This window comes from Vulpes lagopus, chromosome 1 (genome assembly GCF_018345385.1).
Source record: "Vulpes lagopus strain Blue_001 chromosome 1, ASM1834538v1, whole genome shotgun sequence".
In the NCBI taxonomy this organism is placed as follows: Eukaryota; Metazoa; Chordata; class Mammalia; order Carnivora; family Canidae; genus Vulpes; species Vulpes lagopus.
This window is the reverse complement of record NC_054824.1, coordinates 74,519,885-74,541,110: the sequence shown is the minus strand read 5'-3', so window position 1 is coordinate 74,541,110 and position 21,226 is coordinate 74,519,885. Positions and strand designations below refer to the sequence as shown.

The 21,226-nt window shown below is 55.4% G+C and overlaps 1 protein-coding gene across 15 annotated transcripts; it reads right to left on the bottom strand.

Moving 5' to 3' along the window:
* Window positions 1-115: 115 nt before the first annotated feature.
* On the bottom strand, window positions 116-18,065 carry PIGZ (phosphatidylinositol glycan anchor biosynthesis class Z). Of its 15 annotated transcripts, none has more exons than XM_041768520.1 (5): window positions 17,614-18,065; window positions 15,795-15,916; window positions 15,382-15,513; window positions 5,594-5,807; window positions 116-2,998 (listed from the first exon to the last, which is right to left on the bottom strand). In XM_041768520.1, exons 2-5 carry the CDS (start codon window positions 15,810-15,812, stop codon window positions 1,431-1,433), a joined length of 1,932 nt encoding a protein of 643 aa, XP_041624454.1. In that variant the 5' UTR covers window positions 15,813-15,916; window positions 17,614-18,065; the 3' UTR covers window positions 116-1,430. The 15 variants fall into 15 exon arrangements, with proteins under 15 accessions (XP_041624454.1, XP_041624461.1, XP_041624511.1 ...); XM_041768527.1 differs by having other exon boundaries at window positions 5,594-5,804; XM_041768577.1 differs by lacking the exons at window positions 15,382-15,513; window positions 17,614-18,065 and adding exons at window positions 7,784-8,058; window positions 9,798-10,027 and having other exon boundaries at window positions 117-2,998; window positions 15,795-15,911.
* Between the last annotated feature and the right edge of the window lie 3,161 nt (window positions 18,066-21,226).

The following is a 21,226-nucleotide window of genomic DNA, read 5'->3' as shown; positions in this document are numbered from 1 at the left end:
TTAGAGCGTTCATAGAAACAAAGCACGAGAGAAATGAATTGACGTGAGTGCTATAGAATTTTTCAAAAGATTTTATTTATTAATTAGAGCGCGTGCACGAGCACGGGTAAGGGCAGAGGGAGAAGGAGCAGCAGACTCCCCGCTGAGCGGAGAGCCTGATGTGGGGCTCAATCCCAGGACCCGGCGATCATGACCCGAGCCAAAGGCAGGCGCTTAACCACCTGAGCCCCCCGGCGCCCTGGGCCAACCCCTGCTGGCTCCTGGGAGCAGCTCTTGGCATTTCTTCCCAACTTGGAGGTCAGTGACGTCACGTTGGCCGCTTGACATCAGCCAGGGCGGGAGCATTTAGGCCGCGGCAATCAGCCAGAGCTACAGATGAGGGTTTCTGCCCCAGAGAGCAGGGTGCTAACCATTTACCAACATACTGCTGCCTGTCCTGTTGCTCGGGGTTGGAGTCGCCAGGAGGCAGCAAGCTGAGCGCGGCCGGAGCAGCAGGGCCGGCCTTGGAGCTGGGCCCACCCGAGCGGCGGGAGCAGGGCTGTGGTCCCCAGCTCAGGACTGCAGTGCCTGGGGGCCCCTTAATCTCTGGAGCGGGGAGACTTGAGGCTGGGGAGCGCGGGCAGCGTCAGGCGACAGCCCGTCCTGTCCGGAGCCGGTGCCCACCGGGGGCAGCGGGTTCAGCGGGCTCGCTCTCAGCCCGTGGAGGGAGGCTGGCGACCGGCCGTGCGCCCCGAGGGGGAGCGGGTGTCGGGGCCCAGGCCGCCCACTACGCCGCAGCGCCTCCTGCCTCCTCCCGGCCCGACCCCGGCGGCCCCTGAGCCCGGAGGCCGAGGTCAGCGGCGAGGTGCAGAACCGGCCCGCACCCGGGCCAGGAGCAGGAGGGCCGGGTGACGGCGCACGGCGACACGGCGGACCAAGCGCTAGCCGCCAGGCCCTGGCCGCTGCTCTTAGGCACTGAGGCTCAGGAGGGGAAGAGCCTTCCTCGCTCCCGGGCCCAGGCCTCGGAGCCGCCTCGCTGCACCTCTTGGGCCGCGCCCTCCCGGCCACCCAGGACGCCAGGGGGTTGTCGGGTGGCAAGAGGTAAGGCCTCCTGGGGACTGAGGGAGGTCATCCGGGACCGCCAGTAGCGATCTCCCTCCATGACAGCTGCTGTTACACCTCGGAACATCACGGCGGCTGGAAAGGGCGGGGCAGGCACGGACTGGCCACCGGGCATGGCCACCGGGCACGGGCCATGGGTTCGTCAGGGTTGTGACTGCTCAGATCTTTGGTCTTTAGGGGGAAAGGGTCACAGCTTACCCAGAAGGCAGAGCAGCCAAAGCCTATGCACAGGAGAGGCAGTAGTGGGAATTCTGGAAGGGAAAGGAAAGGAAGAGAGTCAGGGCTGTGTCCCAGCCCAGCTACCCACAGAGGTGGAGTGGCGCCTTCCCCTACGGCTGAATCTTGGCCAGTGGCTTTTCTGTCACATTGTCAGGCTTCGCCCCCAGTTCCAAGATGTGAAGGCTGAGATGGTCCCTCCAAGCCCCGCTCAGCAGAGAGGACAGGGCTGGAGGGTCTTCCAGGGTCAGGTGGGGAAACAGGAGTGTCTCACTCTTGAGAGGGAAGTGGCACTTCTCCGTGGCAGGCCTGGTGGTGCCAGGGGTCACCACAAAAAGGCGGCAGAGCCACGGCCCACCGGCCACCTGGCAGGCTGGCTGTCTGGTGAGGTTGTTCAGGGCACGGCACAGGACCCAGTCCTCGGTCCCACCCATGTCCACCACCTCTACGGACGAGCCCAGGCCCGGGAGGTGGAGAAGGTGCCGGGGGGGCATGTAGGTGTGCGTGAAGAGCAGTGTGTAGTGGGTGGGCCTGCTTGGGAGTGCAGGTGCATGGACCACCTGCTCCAGGTGCCCTAGGCCAGGCACTAGGCCCCCCTGGTGCAGGCAGCCAAAGAGGAGGGCACCCAGGACATTGAAGAGGACCAGAGTGCCCTTGCAGGGCACAGGTTGGGTCTGTGGACTACAAAGTAGGACCAGGGGGACAAGGAGGGGGATCAGGAACCGGGCCTCCTGGTGGCTAAAGGCAGACAGCAGGGCCAGAGGCGTGAAGTAGAGGAGCAGGAGGCAGGGCCTGGGGCTAGACAGCAGGCCCCAGCCCCCCGGAGCCCTCAGGAAGCCCGCCTGTGCAAAGGCCTGGAGGCTGGCTTGCAGCTGCTGCCACGCCGCCTGCAGGGCCCAGGCATGCAGCATCCCGAACAGCAGGAAACCATTGACTGCCAGGTGAGTGAGCCGCATGTGTGTGCCATGCCTCGCCAGGTTTTGAGGATCCAGGTTGTAGTACAGGAAGTTGGCAGGTGTAAGAACGAGGGCGCTGGCTCTGGATGGACTGGAGAAGTACCAGCTGTCCACGGCCACAAACACGGCTGCCACGAGGGTGGCCCCTGGGAGCAGCACCAGGGCTTCCTTCATCGGCGACTTGAAGCCAGGGCTGGTGGCGCTACAAATGCTCCAGAGGAAGAGCGGGACCAGAGCAAAGGCCAGAAACGTGGGCCGGTTGAAGAAGCCAGCAGCCACGACGCCCCCGAGAAGCCAGCCGCACCACCGCGGGCCCGGGGCAGGCTGCCGGGGTGCGGGGCTCCAAGCCACGCGCGGGGACACCAGGACCAGCAGCCCCGCAAAGAACAGTCCCTCGATGGCGTTGGAGAAGGTCCTTGTGTAGAAGACCAGGGTGACGTAGGACCCGGCCAGCAGGACCAGGGCGCGCCAGCGCTCCGCCCCCCAGCGTGGGGCCAGGTGGTACACGGCCAGGTCCAGGCCGAAGGAGAGGCCGGTGAGCAGGAGCCGCGGGCCCACCAGCAGCGCGTAGCCGCTGGCCGCGCCGGGCCCCAGCCCCCAGCGGCCCCAGAGCCGGAGCAGCCAGAAGGCGCAGCCCGAGGTCAGCAGCGGGAGCAGCGGCGAGCGGCAGGAGCTGGCGGCCTGGAACTCCCAGGGCCGCGCCGCCTCCACGCCCAGGATGTCCTCTGTGGACGGAGAAGCGCAGTGAGCCGGGCGCAGCGGCCGCGTCCCCCCGGCCTGCCCGCCGGTCCCTGGGCCCGAGGGCGATGGGCCCTCCTGCTCGGTGAGCTGCGCCTCAGGAGGGACCCAGGGCCCGATGCCGCTGCCCGAGCCCAGCTGGTGGCAGGGAGGACACCCGGGACCCCAACCCCGAGGGCCTGAGCGTGCTGCTGGCTCGGGGAGCGAGGGGCCCGGCAGGGACGCGGGAGGCCCCCAGGCCCCCAGCAGCAGGGAGGGCCGGGCCCTGCGGCACCGTTCCCGTGGCCTCCCGACGGGTGCTCGGCGCCGCCCAGGCCTCGAGTTCGAGCCTGGGATGTGGCCTGAGCGAGCGCCCGTACCTGCCTTCTGGATTACGGACGTGCTCGGTTAGCAGCGATGGGACCGAGTGTAGGGAAGCTCAGGCCTTCCAAGGCCAGGAGGGACGGCGCCCGGGACGTCAGGGGACAGTGTGCCCTGGGCCAGGTGTGGGGAGCGGCAGGGGGAGGCTCCAGTCCTCTCCTTGGGGTGCTAGAGCAGAGGCAGAGTCACAGTCAGGGTCGAAAACCCATCCCTGTGATGGTGGCTGTCGTCCAGGACACGCAAGTGAGACCGGGGAAGGGAACGAGCGATGGCGGTCACGATCAGAAGCGGCTGTGGTGTCTCTGTGGCCCGTGGGATGCTTAGAAGGATGCACTCAGGCGGTCGTCACGCAGCGAAAAGCCTGGGCCGGCCTGTGCCTGGGGCCGCAGTGTCAGAGCTCTGAGGGGCAGGCGGGGGCAGGGGTGTGCAGGGGGCGGACATCGGGCTCTTAAATTCTGCATCTCAGCTCCAGCCCCACACCTCAGGCTTGGAGCCCTGCCCGCTGCCTGGGGCTCTTTACTCTCCCGTGTACCCCCACACCCTCTTGGCCATTTTCTCTATGTCAGAAGGTGAAAGGGAGGGACGCCTGGTGGCTCAGTGAAGCACCCGACTCTTGGCTTCGGCTCAGGTCATGATCTCAGGATCTGGGGATGGAGCCCAGCTCTGGCTCTGCCTTCAGTGGGGAGTCTGCTGGAGATTGGGGCTCCCTCTCCCTCTGCCCCTCCCCCTCAACCCTCTATCTCTGAAATGAATGAATGATTTTTTTTTTTTTAATTTTTTTTAATTATTTTTATTTTTATTTATTTATGATAGTCACAGAGAGAGAGAGAGAGGCAGAGACACAGGCAGAGGGAGAAACAGGCTCCATGCACCGGGAGCCCGACGTGGGATTCGATCCCGGGTCTCCAGGATCGCGCCCTGGGTCAAAAGCAGGCGCCAAACCGCTGCGCCACCCAGGGATCCCTGAATGAATGATTGATTGATTGATTGAATGAATGAATAAATAAATAAATAAATCTAAAAAATAAGGTGAAAGGGAAACAAAATCAAGGTCAGATCAGTCTCGCTGCTTTTTTTTTACTGGCTCAGGTTAAAAACCTTTCACCTAAAAAAAAAAAGGGGGGGGGGGTCCCTGGGTGGCTCAGCGGTTTCGCGCCTGCCTTTGGCCCAGGGCGTGATCCTGGAGTCCCGGGATCAAGTTCTGTGTCGGGCTCCCTGCATGGTGCCTGCTTCTCCCTCTGCCTGTGTCTCTGCCTCTCTCTCTCTCTCTCTATGTCTATCATAAATAAATAAAAATAAATCTTTAAAAAAAAAAAAACTTTCACCTGAAGAAACAAACCCAGCTGTGAGCCCTATGGCAGAGCCAGCTGCGTGTCTGTCTCCCCAGTATCCATCGCTTCCTTCCTTCCTTCATTTATTTAGTTGGGCATTTGGTCACCCATAAAGACTATTTCTCAGCTTCCTTTGCAGCTGGGTGTGTCCACGTAATACATTCTGACCAACTGGATGGAAATGAGCAAAAAGTATATGACATTCAAAATATGCCCTTAAAGGGGCATCCGGCTGGCTCAGTTGGAGGAGCATGTGACTCTTGATCTTGGGGTTGTAAGTTTGAGCCCTGTGCTGGGTGTAGGGCTCACGCCCATCACCTCTCCAATGGCTGGAAAGACTTGGTTTTACACTTGATGGCTGGAGCTAGCGCAGCCATCTTGAACCATGAGGAGGAAGCCAAGTGCCCACAGCATCTGAAAAGCCTCACAGCCCCTGGCAACCACCCTCAGGCTGTATCCAATGCCCTTCGGCAGATAATTCTAACCAGTGAGCATTCCAGGCCTGGATTCCCTCAGCTCTCAGACGAACCTAGAGAAGACAAATTTCAGTACCTCAGGCCACAGCCGTGTGTACGTGTCCCCAAGCACTCAGGAGGCCCGACTCTAAAATCTCTTTGCTGAGAAGTACAAAGCAGCTTCCACTCTGAACAGCCAGCACTGTTGGTCCAAGCAGCAAAACACCAAAGAGGCTGGCATTTCATTCGTCCCATCCAGAGGGTCAATGTCACAGGTCAGGAAGGAGATGTGAAATCCCCACGGGCGAGTTCTCATTCCGGAGAGGCTCACGGATTTACTGCTCAGCCACACAGGCGTGGTTCCCCCCTCCCCGCTGACTCTCCAAACCACCCAGGCTTTGCTGCAACTTATCCCAACGGCACACAGGGGCCTTACCTGCCATGACCTCAGGTGACTGGAAGAACTCATCCGGGTGCACGTAGCCCGTCTGTGGAAGGAGACACCACACCAGGCGGAGCAGGCCCAGGCTGCCCCACAGCACCCTGAGGGCCATCTTCAGATCCAGCTGTGGCCGAGACCCTGTGCCAGGTGCCTCCAACGGCTTCTCGGTCGCCTCAGATGCTGTTCTGGTTCCACAGACCTGCATCTGCTGAGAATAGCATTGCTTAGTTGCTTTTGTTTTTGCTTTTTTAAGATTTTATTTACTTATTCACGAGAAACACAGAGAGAGAAGCAGAGACACAGGCAGAGGAAGAAGCAGGCTCCCTGCAGGGAGCCCGATGCGGGACTCGATCCCAGGACCCTGAGCCAAAGCCAGATGCTCATCTACTGAGCCACCCAGGCATCCCGGTTAGTTGTTATAGGTAAATTATAATATGTCCAGTTGTCTATACGAACACAAAATGGGCCCACGAGGCAGCAGGAGCGTCCCGTGCATATCTCATTTCATCCTTTCTACAGTCTGGGGCAGTGGGTCTTCCTATCTCCATTTTACATATAGGAGTAAAATTTTACATTTTACAACTGAGGCCTCTGTTGAGTGACCTGGTTACTGCTAACCATATTTGCTAAGTGTCTGAATATGACATCTGCACATAGGGTTTAGGGTGGCCTCCAAATACGGGTCTCACAGCCCCACCCTGCTCACCACTTCCTGCCCAGGGCAAGCACGGTAGCCTGTCTCTTGCCCTTCTAAGAACTTTGGATCCTCAATGCATTCCACCCATTTCCCTGCAAAAATAAACGTTTGACCCCACTGTTGCCAGTCACTCCCTCCAACCTTCACACACCCTGAAATTTCCCTTTGGAAGGTCCTGAGAACTGAGTGCTACGGTCGGAACGTTTGTGCCCTACCCCATTCATCGGCTGAAATCCTAATGACCAATGTGATGGAGTCAGAAAGGGGAGGCCTCTGGGAGCACTTTATTAGTGCTTTTATAAAAGAGACCCCACAGAAGTCCCTCACCCCTTCCACCACGTGAGGACACAGTGGGAGGAAGAGGGCCCTCACCATGCCGGCACCTTGACTTTGGACTTCTCAGCCTTCAGAATTGTGAGGAATCAATGTCTCTTGTTTATAAGCCCCACCCCCCACCCCCCAGTCTGTGGTATTTTGAAATAGAAGCCTGAGCACACGAGACACTTTCCCCTGGTGGGGATTCTTACGCCCCCAACCTAAGATCTGTAGGAATCGGAGCCTGCTGCCCGACGGACCTAGGTGTCAGACATCAGGACTTCCCTATCATCTCCGGTGAACAGGAACACAGTCCGACTCTCCCCCAAGAACACAGACGGTGACTGTTTGCTCCTGACTTTGCTATTTTATTTTATTTTTTTAATTTTTATTTATTTATGATAGGCACACAGTGAGAGAGAGAGAGGCAGAGACACAGGCAGAGGGAGAAGCAGGCTCCACGCACCCGGAACCCGACGTGGGATTCGATCCCGGGTTTCCAGGATCGCACCCTGGGCCCAAGGCAGGTGCTAAACCACTGAGCTCCCCCAGGCGGCCCTTAAAACCTGATCTTAACAGCTATTGTCCTCCAGTGGAATAGGTCGTAGCAGAGGGGATGAGAGCATAAAGCAACAGAATAGGATTCCAGCAGATGCGGACAAGGAGCCTCCTGATACTTAGTAAACACCTCGAGGGACGCCGGGGCGGGAAGGGGGGGCCCTCAGCGGATGAGTCTGCCTTGGGCTCAGGGCTGGACCCCGGGGTCCTGGGTCCTGGGTCCCCCATCAAGTTCCCCGCAGGGAGCCTGCTTCTCCCTCTGCCTGTGTCTCTGCTTCCCTCTCTGTCCCTCATGAATAAATAAATAAAATCTTTAGAAAAAAAATCGAGGTAAGATGAGGTCAAACAAGGACCCGTTCCTTCCCAAGCAATGCCTAAAAGAGAACTTCAATCTCCTCCATTTTGACCTTAGTCTGTACCCCATAAATAATTAATTCTTCTTTCCAGCCTATCTCTTAACTCAGGCAAAAGGCCCTGTGGGCAAAGCGTCCCTTAATGGGAATCAAACCTTCCTACCCTTTCAAGCAATAAGGACTGTCCTGAGCCAGCAAGACCCTTAGTGACTGTCCCCGAAACAATGATCGACCTGACTTTTCCTGCCCACCTGCACGTACCCACAGCGTCAGTCCAGTGTCTTCCCGCTGCTGGCCTCCGTGAAATAAATTCCTTTCTTGTTTCACCACCACTTGTCTCTCTGTCTTTGGATTCTTTGGATTTTGTCAGCAGTGAGTGGCTGAACCGGTCTGTTGGGAGCCCTGGAGCCAGGGACGCTTGCACCCCTCAGCCTGGTTACATGCCCTCACTTTAATTTTCCTTCCAGGCTGGAATTCAAAGTGCATTGTAATCTAGCAGGATGAGAGTGTGGGTTTGTTTTTCAGCAATTTCAGCCCTGCAAGTAAGAGGAGATAAGGGTCTCTTTGAGGGCACACAGAGGTCATTCTATGAGGACCTTGAGCTGGGGATTTGAAGCCCAACAAAGGCACCATGTACATGGTCACCCAGAGCCTTGCCTGGGGGCCCTCTAATGCCACAGCACACCATGCACTCCCAGTGCCCCCCTTCCCACTTGAAATAGAGTCATTAGTGCCTTCAGATCTAATCCGTCTAGGGTTCCAGAAAACTCAGAACCCCTATTCAGAAAACCCATGAGATCCTGTTCCTCTAGAACCATTTGCAGGAACAAAATCTGTAAGAGTCAGGGTTCAGCCAGAGGAAGAGAACCAGTAGGAGATATGCACTAGATTTGTTGAAAGAATTGGCTTATGCATTTGGGGGGCTGGCTACGCAAATCTGAAACCTAAAGGGAATTTAGGAAGGGCAGGCCACTCTGGGGCAGGATGGGAGGCGGCCTCCACGGAGGGCAGTTTCTAATTCAGGAACACCTTGGTTCATTCTAAAGTCCCTTCAACCGATCCCATGAGGCCTACATAGATTATCTGGAATAACCTGATTGTGCACTTTCTACAAAATACCTTCTACATCTACAAAATACCTTCACGGCAACATTCAGCTTAGTGTTCGATCAGCTGCGGATCATCGCTTAGGCAAGTTGACACAAAAAATGAAGAAACCCCACACCCCCGCCCCCGTGAGTGGGACCAGGCCTAACCCTGAGGCAGCCCATCCAGGCGCCTCCCATGAATTCAAGCAACAAAAACATTCTGTTTTTCCGAGATAAGAAAACTATCCCCCCCCTCGCCCTGACTGGAAAAGTCCCTGAACATGGTCGTGTTGACCTTCAAAGAAATCAATCATGTCATAACCCGAATGCTATGCTACTCCCGTGGGTTTTTGCCTTTAAAATTGCCAGTCCGGGATCTGCCACCTCGGAGGCGGAGGACCCGTTTGCGCAAACGTTCAATAAACCCTCTTGGTTGGTGCATCTGCCTGTCTGGGGTCTGAGTCTCTGGGGCGTCCACCGGGACACGTTGGCACCCGTGAGCCAGGGTCCAACAAAAACGGACCAACATGCCCTAAATAATTCAGGGTTTATGGCTGTATTTCAATTTTATTTATGATTTTTTTTTAAAGAGATTTCGAGGGGCTCCTGGCTGGCTCAGTTGATAGAGCATGTGACTCTTGATCTCAGGGTTGTGAGTGTGAGCCCTACACTGGGTGTAGAGATTACTTAAGAATAAAATCTTTATTTATTTATTTATTTATTTATTTTAGAATAAAATCTTAAAAAAAATTAAATGTACACTTTAGAAAGATTTATTTGAGGGGATCCCTGGGTGGCTCAGTGGTTTGGAGCCTGCCTTTGGCCCAGGGTGTGATCCTGGGGTCCTGAGATCGAGTCCCATGTCAGGCTCCCTTCATGGAGCCTGCTTCTCCCTCTGTCTGTGTCTCTGCCTCTGTCTCTCTCATGAATAAACAAATAAAATCTTTAAAAAAAAGAAAAAAGATTTATTTGAGAGAGGGAGAGAGAGTAGGGGGAGGGGCAGAGGGAGAGGGAGTCTCAAGCAGACTTCCACGCTGCGTGTGGAGCCCGACTCGGGGCTTGATCTCAAGACCCGAGATCAGGACCTGAGCTTCAACCAAGAGTCGGACGCTTAACCGCCTGTGCCACCCGGGCGCCCCTCTGTGTTTGAATTTTAGCTGGATGGGATGATTCTTCATGTAACTTACCCGTGGCTTGTTTCTTTTACTCAAGAGTCTGTTAATGGCTTTCCTGCTGGTCCCGTAGCTGCAGGCCCTCTTGGGTGCTCTGTGGTCGGCACTGGATGACTACACCGCAATCTAGGCGTCCTTCTTACTGTTGTTTATCGGCCAGGGCATCTCCAGGCGTCGACAAATCCTTCTTTTCCTGCGAATGCTGCTACAAACATTCTTACACAACAGGTCCCTGAAGTACATTCCTAGAAATGGAATCCCTGGGTATTGGGTGTGCATCCCTCCAACCTCATTACACAATGTCCAGCTGTTCTGCAAAGGTCCTGCCAGCCAGCAGATGGCTCAGTGCCCACAGCTCCATACGCTCCTTTATGCTTGGGACGCTCTACCATTTTGATTTTGTGAATCTTGTGGGTTTTTTACATGTGTTTCTCTGATCACTGATGTAGCCGAACACCTTTGCAGATGTTGGTGGAACAGTTTTGTTTCTTCTGTGGAATTTCCTCTGATCATTTTTTCTTACTCTGTGTAGGAATTCTTTCTATATTCCTACATGGCAAAATCCTTTTCCAACTTGTGGTTTGCATTCTCAACTCATTTCTATTCCTATAATGTTGGTTTCTTATGCTTTCTTTTTGTTTCTTGATCCTTTCCACCAGCATTTTGTCAATTTTATGAATCTTTAATTGAAAAATTGACTTCTGGCTTTGTTCATCTTTTTTCTGTTTCATATCCTTTTAATTAATTTTTCTTATCTTTATTTTTTTTCCTTCTGTTTACTTTCTTGGAAAAATTATTTTGCTGTTTTATTTCCAACTTTTTCTTATGGACACTTAGTTCATTAATTTTGAGCCTTTATTTTTGAGCTCATTAATTTTTGAGCCCATTTTCTATGAGAAATATTTAAGGTTATACATTTTTATTTTTTAAATTTTTTATTTTTAAAATTTATTTTTAAAAAAGACTTTTTTTTTTTTAATTTATTCATGAGAGACAGAGAGAGAGAGGCAGAGACACAGGCAGAAGGAGAAGCAGGCTCCATGCAGGGAGCCCGACGTGGAACTCGATCCCGGGACCCCAGGATCAGGCCCTGGGCCGAAGGCAGAGCTAAACTGCTGAGCCACCCGGGCTGCCCTACATTTTTCTTTAAACACTGTATTAACTGCGTCCCACAAGTTATGCTATATAATATTTTCATCACCTTTGGTTATAAATGTTTTCTAATTCTGTGACAGAGCAGGGACTGGGTTGGGGTTCCCTCAATCCTGACCAGGAAATCCAGTGTTCCTTGTGAGCTGAAACCATATGTCTCTTGAGTAGCAGCATATCTTGCAGGAATGCCGAAGCAGGATGTTTACCAAAGGAAGGACTCAAACTAGTCTGTGCCAGGGTGGACCCCAGCGCTGGCCTATCACTCACCTTTCCCCTCATTATAATACTAAAACCACTCCTAGGGGCACAGATTTAACATACTAATGAGACATGCAACACATAAGGAAGCATGTCCTGCCCATCACGTCTGCACACATGACTTTTTGCATCTCTCTCCACCCTGCATATTCAGACGTCACTCCTTCCCAGCCACAATCTCTTTAACAACCTTCCCTGGGAGGTACCTGGGTGCCTCGGTCAGTTAAGTGTCTGCCTTCAGCTTAGGTCATGATTCCAGGGTCCCGGAATCAAGTCCTACAGCAGGCTCAGTGCGCACTCTCTCTCTCTCAAAATAAATAAATAAAATATTTTTTAAAATAAAAAAATAAGTAAAGACTTTCCCTGGTTTTGTTTGGAGAGCTAGCATAAGGAATACTTTCCTTCGTGCTGTCTCCCTGGTGCTGGAGCATGAGCCCCCTTGACTGGAACTTCCCTTTGGCCTCTAGTAAATTTGTATTGCTTGAAGAGCCCAAGGACCCTGGTTGGAAAAATTCCATTCTAATTTCTTCTTTGACTAATGCTTTATGGTTGAAGAATTTAATTTTTTGGATCCAGACTTTATTTTAAAAATTTTAAATTTTTAAATTTTTATTTATTTATCTGACAGAGAGCACACACAAGCAGGAGGAGCAGGAGAGGGAGAAGCTGACTCCCCACTGAGCAGGGAGCCCAATGTAGGGCTCGACCCCAGGACCCCAAGATCGCAAGCTGAGCCAAAGGCAGACACATAACTAAGCCACCCAGAAGCCTCTTTTTTTCTGTTTTAGACACACACACAGGTCTCTAATAGCCAAAATGGGCAGAGAAAATGAGCTCCTGCTCTGTCCGCCACAGTTCCCATCCTGCCAGCCTTTTCCTCCTTTCCAACATAGAAATTCACAGCGGCTGCTTTACAACTACAGCTGTGATGCATTATGTATTTCATTTTTAAAAAGATTTTATTTATTTATTCATGAGAGACACAGAGAGAGAGAGGCAGAGACACAGGCAGAGGGAGAAGCAGGCTCCATGCAGGGAGCCCGACGTGGGACTCGATCCCGGGACCCCAGGATCAGGCCCTGGGCCGAAGGCCACGCCAAACCGCCGAGCCACCCGGGGTGCCCACATTACATATTTCATATTGTGTGCGTGTCCCTTCCCAATGTCTCCATGCTTGAAAACAAAAGTGGCCAGAGGGACACCCTTCCCAACGGCATCAGTTCCTGAGCCACCCTGGGATAGTTAGATCTTCCCGTCACGAGTTACTTAGGGAAGGAGGCGGGATGGCCAGCGCTGGAGTAACCGTCTGCATTGCTGCACCCTGGTATCAAAGTGAGGACAGAAGAAACGGGACAGCGTGGAGGACACAGCTGCAAGTTGGGGGGCTCCGTGGGACACTGGGGAGAATTATCACCCCCAGGTGTAGATAGATCAACGTGCCGAAGTTGAAAAAAAATCCAAATAACGAGAAGTTCAAATGCTGTTGAATTTTCAGACTTGTCCCACCAAGACAAGTCACAGAGCAGTAACAATCTAGATCTTTCCAGGAAGTGAAGGTAGACGCTCCGGCCTGCCTCCTGAGAACCCTAGGTCAGGACTACAAAGTATCGGCCACTGCTGTAGCTGCTGCTACTCCACTTGCGACTTCTCCGGCTCCAGGACAACAGGGAGAACTGGGATCGCGCAGGAAGTGGTCCCAACCCACAAGGCTGCTCTAGAAAATCTGTACAATCGTTGGGCCACGATGACAGATTAAAAGTGGCTCCAGCTGTAGACGGGCCCCTCTCTGAGAACATCTGTAGGTCCCCACAGTCTCTCTGATGGCCTCATCCAGCTCCTTGTCATCTTCCTTCTCTCGCTCCTTCTCAGTCTTCTTGGCGTCGCCTTTCCATAGCAGCTCCTCTGGGGCCGGGGCACCCCAGGGCTGCCAGCAGGGGCCACTACCATAATATTTAATACGCTATGTTCTGTGGTTTCATTATGTTAGGATTCTGGGTGGCATTTCTTTTTAGTCCATTTGGAAACTTTTTTTTTGGCTTCCTGACTACGTGGACAACGGTCCTTTTCCAACTATAGAAAATAATCTTCCATCATTTTTTCCAAATATTATCTCTTCTCTCTTTTTTAAAGGTTTTATTCATTTATCCACGAGAGACAGAGAGAGAGAGAGAGAGAGAGAAAGAGAGAGAGAGAAGCAGAGACACAGGCAGAGGGAGAAGCGGGCTCCCTGTGGGGAGGCCGATGCGGGACTCGATCCCGGGTCTCCAGGATCACAACCTGAGCCAAAGGTAGATGCTCAACCACTGAGCCCCCCCCAGGCGTCCCAAAATCTTTTTGTTCTTTTTTAAACCTTTCTATTGAATTTTACATTTCAATTTTATGTTTTTCTTTCCTATGAGTTGTTCGATTTTTTCCACAGTTGTTGCTCTTGTGTCATATTCTCAAGCCCCTTTCATTATAGTGCATTAAGCACACTTATTTGGTATCAGAGATCTGATCATTCCAACATCTAAAGTGTTTTTAGGTTTGAATCTGCTGTCTTGCTTCTGCTGGTTCTCACTCTTGGTGCCTTGTTTTCTTCTATATTTACCAAATTATTTTATGTATTCCTTGGACATAAACTGTGGGAATGATTTGAGGCCAGTGATGAAGGCAACTTTCTGAATTCCACCGACAGGGATTCACACTTGCTTCTGTCAGGGGCCTGGGGGCATCAAAAGTCTGGGGCCAGTTTTGATCATATTATTGGCTGCAGGTTTTTGGGTTTTCGTTTTTTTGTTTTTAGGGGAGGTGGCGCCTCGCCATGTGAATTCAGGCTGAAAATCTCTACGAGGGCAGGCCCGTGGTTATACATTCTCAGGGGAGATTCCCTCACCAGCACCCAGATTTCATTAGCTTCAGGATTCCTTGCAGTCCTCTGGGGATGGAAGAGTTTATTTCTAGGTCACTCACCTTTTTGGTTGCTCCTTTTTAAACAGTTTTATTGAGACATAATTAACAAAGAACTCATTCATTTACAGTATTCAATTCGGGGCTGCCTGGGTGGTTTGGTCAGTTAAGCCTTTGACTCAGGTCATGATCTTAGTGTCATGGGATCGCGCCCCGCATCTGCTCAGCACAGAGTCTGCTTGTCTCTCTCCTCTCTCTCTCTCTCAAATAAATAAAATCTTAAAAAGAAAGTGTTCAATAGTTCTTAGTATATTCACAGATATATGCAACCATCACCCCTGTCAATTCTAGATCATTTTGATCCCTCAAGAACGAAACACATACCCCTTACTTCATCATCTCCCATCCTCCTGCCACCATCGCAGCCCTAAGCAACCACTAATCTACTTTCTCTGTTTAGATTTTTCTGTTGCGGACTTTGATATGAATAGAATCATCCAGCACGAGGCCTTTTGTAGTTAGCTTATCTTGCTTAAAATAATGTTTTCTGGGGCACCTGGGTGGCTCAGTGGGTTGAGCGCCTGCCTTCGGCTCCAGGCATGACCGTGGAGTCCAGGGATCGAGTCCCGCATCAGGCTCCCTGCATGGAGCCTGCTTCTCCCCCTGCCTATGTCTCTGCCTCTCTCTGTGTCTCTCATGAATAAAATAAATAAAATCTTAAAAAAAATAATGTTTTCGAAGTTCATTCATGTTATAGACTGTATCAGTTCTTATTAGTTATTATGGCCAAATACAAGTCCATTGCATGGATGTACCACATTTTGTGTATCCATTTTTTTTTAATTTTATTATTTTTATTTATTTATGATAGGCACACAGTAAGAGAGAGAGAGAGGCAGAGACACCTCAAACACAGGGCAGCCAAACAGAACTCCTCACTTTCCCATGAACCAGCCCTGCCCCCCACATCCCCTGCAGCAGTGGGCGAATGACAATTTGTCTGACTATTCGGTCCAGAAATCCAGGAGTCATCTTCCTTCTTCACCCCTTCACTAAATTATACTAACTTTGCTTTCTAATCACTTTTTTTTCTCTTTCCCTTTTTTTTTTTTTTAAAAAGTAATCTCTACACCCAAGGTGGGGCTCGAACTCACTAAATCCATGAGCCCACAATGAAGAGTCCGCATGCTGCGCCAAAGGAGCCAGTCAGGCACCCCTCTACGCATTTCTTAAATCCACCTCTTGTGCTTGGTCCTCTCCTGTCCCAAGCTGGGTCCATTGTGACTGGGGTATATGCTACCTGAGATTCCTCGGCCCCAGGGCTGGCTGTGCAGGGACCGCAGGTGGCTGGAACCCCAGGGTTGGTTGCCTTTAGCTGCAAACAGCCTCTTCCCATTTTACCCCCACGTGTCATACAGAAGGGAATCATTTTCTGTGAATGCATAATAAGGAAAATATGGAGACAAGATCTAGAGTAGATGGCACCCAGCTGTCCTTTCCCTCCCCTAACTGCATCCGCCCTCCTGCTGCAGCCAGAGCCCAGCATTCATTTCTCTCCCGGTGCGGGGGGGGGGGTCAGCCCCTCTCCCACCCTCCCACCCTGAGGACCACGTCCACCCTGAGGCCCGCCGGTCCTCACCCGCCCCACCCTCACCTCTGTGCCTGTAGAACTTGGCCTGCAGACACATTAGTCTTTCCCCACCCTCTTCTCACCACAGCGTCTTTGCTCATGCTGCTTCCTTTGCTGGATGCGCTTCTCACATAAGGGTTGAAACCCTCTTTGGCGCCGCTTCAAATACTTGCTGTCACTTGCTCGTGGCGAAAGAGCACTCGATCTGTAAGATGAAGTTAGCTGTTGTGAAGACAACGTGACAAACAAACCTAACGGTTTCTCTCGTTATTTATTGTGCTTCAGCCGCTGAGATCCCTAGAAGTCCTCAGCAGTCTCACTTCTACAGAACTCTGGGGGCTTCGCGCGCACCCACCCCTGGCGCCTTCTGAGAGCTTCTCAGCCTGGTCAGGTTGAGATCCGCACCCCCACCCCAACTCTGTCTGGGATCCGTTCCTATCTATCTCAGCCCCTCTAGGTCACCTGTTGGGGCTACTCTGAGTCCAGGGTCAACGACAGAGTCGGAGGTTCCCCTGAGGAGGTGACAACCTAACAGGGCATTGGACTTCACAGGAGGTTCTCAAGAAAGACCCAAGGGGGGCCGGCGCGGGGCTGGACCTCCAGTCCAGGTGTGCGAGGGGGAGGGGCCACCTGCGGGGGGGTGGCAACTACTCACCTAAGCCCAATTGGGATACGGGGGCGGGCGGCTCCTGCGTGCTCAGGAGGGAGCACACGGGCCACCTGCGTGGAGGCCCAGCCCCACGGCCACAGCTGGGCAGCCGGCCCCAGGGTGGGGATGGGGGATGGGGAGATGGGGGATGGGGGGTGGGGGTGGGGGATGGGGTAGATGTGGGATGGAGAGATGGGGGAGATGGGGGATGGGGAGTTGGAAATGGGGGAGATGGGGGATGGGGTGATGGGTAGATGGGGGATGGAGTAGATGGGGGATGGGGTAGATGTGGGGTGGGGAGATGGGGGTGGGGGATGGGGTAGATGGGGGTGGGGGGATGGGGTAGGTGGGGGATGGGGAGATGGCGGATGGGGTAGATGGGGAGATGGGGAGATGGGGGATGGGGATATGGGGGAAATGGGGGAGATGGGGATATGGGGGAAATGGGGGAGATGGGGAGATGGGGGAGATGGGGGATGGGGAGATGGGGAGATGGGGGAAATGGGGGAGATGGGGGTGGGCTGGGCTGGCGTCTCCAGGGGGGCAGGCAGGGTGGGCCTGGGGTCACGGCCGGGGCGCCTCGTGCGGGGGCTTCCTCCAAGGAATGTCTGTCCCTTCAAACTTAAACTCCGTCCTGACGGGGAGGGAGGCGGCCCCAGGCTGGCCCTTCTGCGCCTCCGCCTCCGGGGATGGAGCAGGTGCGGAGGGCGCAGGGCGGGGGCTGCTGGAGCGGAGCCGCGCAGGGGCAGGGGCAGGGGCAGGGCCGGAGGCATCTCTGCGTAGGACGCGCGCGGGGCGCTCTCCTCCCGGGGCCACGCCTCGCCCCGAACCCGGCCCGGCCGGGGGGCTCCCCTGGGCGCACCTGCCGCGGCGGCGGCGCTTCCCCTCCTTCCGGCCGGGGCCGCCTGCAGTCCTGCCCCGCGGTCGGCGTCCGCCCCGCCCTCCCGCACCCGCAGCCTCGACCCTGCCCGCAGCCCCCCCGCAGCAGCGGCCCGGGCGAGCACTGTGCGCCGAGTGCACGGCCCGCCGCGCCCCACCCCCCCCGACGCCCTGCTCCGCGCTGGGCCGGGGCCGCGGCATTTGATTCCCGTCGCACAGGAGCAGAGCGGAGCGGCCCGGCCGAGGCCCAGGCGCCCAGGCGGCCCCGCGGGAGGCCCGGGCCTGCATGCCGGCGCCCAGCCCCCCAGCCTCTCCCCGCCCCCCGCGCCCCCCGCGCCCCCCGCCAGGCCCCCGAGCCGCCCGGACCCACTCACCGGCGGCCTCGGGCTGCACCTGCGGCGCTGACGGCGTCGCCCCCGCGAGGCCCGCACTCGGGGTGCGCCCGGCCGGCAGACCCGGGGGGCAGGGGTGCGGCGGGCCCTCCGCGCAGCCGCTCTGGGGGCCGGGACTCGGCTCCGCGCAGGGCGGGGCGGGGCGGGGCGCGCCCCGGGTCCCCGCGGGGGCTGCGGCGGCGGGGAGGGTGGCGGCGGGGGCCCCCGGGCCTTGGCACGGCAGCCCCGCCCGGCGCCGCGCTGCGCGGAGGTCGCTCCAGGCCGGCCCGCTGCGTCCTTCACAGCGAGCCCTTGGGTCCCTGCGGGCGGGGAGCGGCTGAGCCCGGGGCCGGCTCGAAGGAAAGGGCGCCGCCGCGTCTCTCCGCCCGCCCTCCCGCAGCAGCCAGAGGGGGCCGGGCCACCCCCCGCCGCCCCGCGCAGCCGCCCCCGCCCCCGCCCCCTGCACGCACTCCCGCGGCGGGCGCCGCTCCCCTCCCGCGTTCCGCCGGCCCCGGCCGAGGGCATCGTGGGCCCGGGAGCCTCCTCGGACACCGGGTCCTCGGTGGGGGCGGGGGCGGGTGCAGGTGCAGGAGCGGGTGCGCGTGCAGCAGCGGGTGCGGGAGCGCGTGCAGGAGTGGGTGCGCGTGCAGGAGCGGGTGCGCGTGCAGCAGTGGGTGCGGGAGCGCGTGCAGGAGCGGGTGCGTGTGCAGGAGCGGGTGCGCGTGCAGCAGTGGGTGCGGGAGCGCGTGCAGGACCGGATACGCGTCCAGGAGAGGGTGCGGGAGCGCGTGCAGGAGCGGGTGCGCGTGCAGCAGCGGGTGCGGGAGCGCGTGCAGGAGCGGGTGTGCGTGCAGCAGTGGGTGCGGGAGCGCGTGCAGGAGCGGGTGCGCGTGCAGCAGTGGGTGCGGGAGCGCGTGCGGGAGTGGGTGCATGTGCAGGAGCGGGTGCGCGTGCAGGAGCGGGTGCGCGTGCAGCAGTGGGTGCGGGAGCGCGTGCAGGAGCGGGTGCGGGTGCAGGAGCGGGTGCGCGTGCAGCAGTGGGTGCGGGAGCGCGTGCAGGAGCGGGTGCGGGTGCAGCAGTGGGTGCGGGAGCGCGTGCAGGACCGGATACGCGTCCAGGAGAGGGTGCGGGAGCGCGTGCAGGAGCGGGTGCGTGTGCAGGAGCGGGTGCGTGTGCAGGAGCGGGTGCGGGAGCGCGAGCACCACCTGCCGGCCGCCGGGGAGCGCGCCCCACCGCGGGCTGCCCCGGTGGCCTCCACGGTGGGCCCGGTGGGGGGCGCGGTGGCTGCGGCGCTGCCCCGGTTGGGGAGGAGGCTCCCCTCAGCCCGGGGGTCAGGGCTTCCCTGGCGCCCAGGAGAGCAGGAGAGCCTCCCTCCTTTTCCAAAGCCGGTGCCCGCGGGAAAGGCCTGTAGCGGCACCTGGGCACCTGGGGTCTCTTCAGTCTCTTCAGTCTCTTCAGTCAGCACAGCAGCCCTCGTCGCATTAAACACAAAACAGAACAAAACCCCTGCTTGATTGGGATTTGATGCACATACAGTAAATACCAGAAACTTCACAAACTGCATACGGTTCTACAGCTGTTGACAGATGAAAACCCCAGGCTGCCCCTGTCCCAGCTCAAGCTACAGCAGGGCTCCAAGACCCCAGAAAGTTCCCTCCCGCCCCTCGCAGGCGATCCTTTACCCTTTCTTCCCTGGCCTCAGGTAGCCACTCATCTGATTTCTATCACGGTTCTTTGTTTTGCCAGGAATTTCACATAGATAAAACCATACAGGTCGTGGTCTTTTGTGCCCGGCATCTTTCCGCTTTGCGCACTGCTTTTGAGAGTCCTCCCCGTGGCTGCGTGTACCAGTGGTTCCCTCCTCCCACTGAGGAGTAGTATAGGTTTGTACCCATCCACCATAAGCTGTTTATCCTCTTGTGGGGATAAACCTCTTGACACTGGTGGGTAGGTTGGGAGGCCCACCCGGCCGGTGGGAGGTATCCTCCGAGGATCCCAAAGGACACTTGGGTTCTTGTGGGACATCTGAGCTGTTTCTGGTTTTGAGATTTAGTGAATAAAACTGCCTTGAATATTCCTATAAAAGTCTTTGTGTGGGGGCACCTGGTGGCACAGTTGGGCATCCGACTCTCGATTTCAGATCAGCTCATGATCTCAGGGTCATGATCTTAGGGTTGTGAGATCAAGGCCCGAGTTGGCAAGCCCCTGGGGACTCAGCTTCTCTGCCTCTCCCTCTGCCCCTCTTCCTGCTCATGCATGCTCGCTCTCTCTCTCTCAAACAGATAAATCCCTTTTTAAAAGTCTTTGGGGTACCTGAGTGGCTCCACTGGTTAAGCCTCTGCTTTTGGCTCAGTGTCCTGGGATTGAGGCCTGCATCGGGCTCAGTGGGTAGAATCTGCTTTTCCCTCTCCCTCAGCCCCTCCTCCCTGCTTGTGTTCTCTCTCTCTCTCATTCTTAAATAGATAAATAAATAAATATTTTTTTTTAAAAAGTCTTTCTGTGGACCTGTGTTTCCATTTCTCTTGGGTAAAATACCTGGAAGTGGGTGGGAGGTCTTGGTTGTACGGCGTTTTTACCTTTTGAGGAAGCTGTCTTGTCTTGGGCACTCATGGAGGCATACACAGGAGTGGGTCTTTCCGCGACGTCAGCGTTATTCAACCATAAAGCAAAGTTAACATAATTATAAAGGAGGTTCACGATTCCAAACTCAATGACATTTCACCATGTGACTAACTTGGTTTCTTACGCAGCACGCAGAGCAGAACACAGGACAGGCCACACAACAAGATAACAGGAGGTGTAGGAGGTTAATGAACCAAACTCAAAGTGAGTCGAGCGTGCGGTTGAGATAAGGCCTCGGCCCGGCCGGGTCAGCTCCCGGCGCTAACTGCGCACTATGTTCAAGCAGTGAAGGATCTCAGTTCTGTCCCGAGATCAATCGGGCCTCGGAGGCCTCGGTGGCAGCTGTCTTTTTTTTAAGTGGTCAGACGCAGAGGGGTCGTGTCTGAAGAGCCTGACAGTTTGCTGCAAAAATCCTCCCCTTTTTAAAGGGACTTGATGAGTGCTGGGCTCCTGCAGACCTCCTCTGGTTCTGCTTGTTAGGAGTTCTGGGGTGTCAGCCGACGCTGCTCAGTGATAGCTCATAGCTGCAGTGTAGCTGCAGTATCGTAACTGCCTGCATCTGTTGCTTGACACAGGCTTCTGCTTGACACGAGTGGCCCCATCTTGCTCTCTTCACTGTCAAACTGCTTTTCAAAGTGGTTATACTATTAATTTACTTTTAGAGAAAGAGTGTGTGTATGTGTGTGTGCGTATGTGTCTGTGTATGTGTGAGGCGGGGCAGCGGGGGGGCAGAGGGGTAGAGAGACAGGGAAAGAGAATCCTAAGCAGACTCCATCCCCAGTGGGGAGCCCAACCCGGGGTTCCACCTCATGACCCTGAGGTCAGCCCGCTCTCCTGAGACCTGAGCTGAGCCCAAATTAAGAGTCAGCTCTTAACCTCCGGAGCCACCCACCCAAGCACCCTGATTACACTATTTTATTTTATTTATTTATTTTTTTAATTTTTATTTATTTATGATAGTCACAGAGAGAGAGAGAGAGAGAGAGAGGCAGAG

What these genes read in the sequence shown, in the direction of transcription:
- PIGZ (XM_041768520.1), bottom strand. An exon ending in CTGGGGCCGAGGAATCTCAG is followed by an intron (nt 5,808 to 15,381) that starts GTAGCATATACC and finishes TGCTATTCTCAG; the next exon opens with CAGATGCAGGTCTGTGGAAC. An exon ending in GTCACCTGAGGTCATGGCAG is followed by an intron (nt 2,999 to 5,593) that starts GTAAGGCCCCTG and finishes CTCCGTCCACAG; the next exon opens with AGGACATCCTGGGCGTGGAG.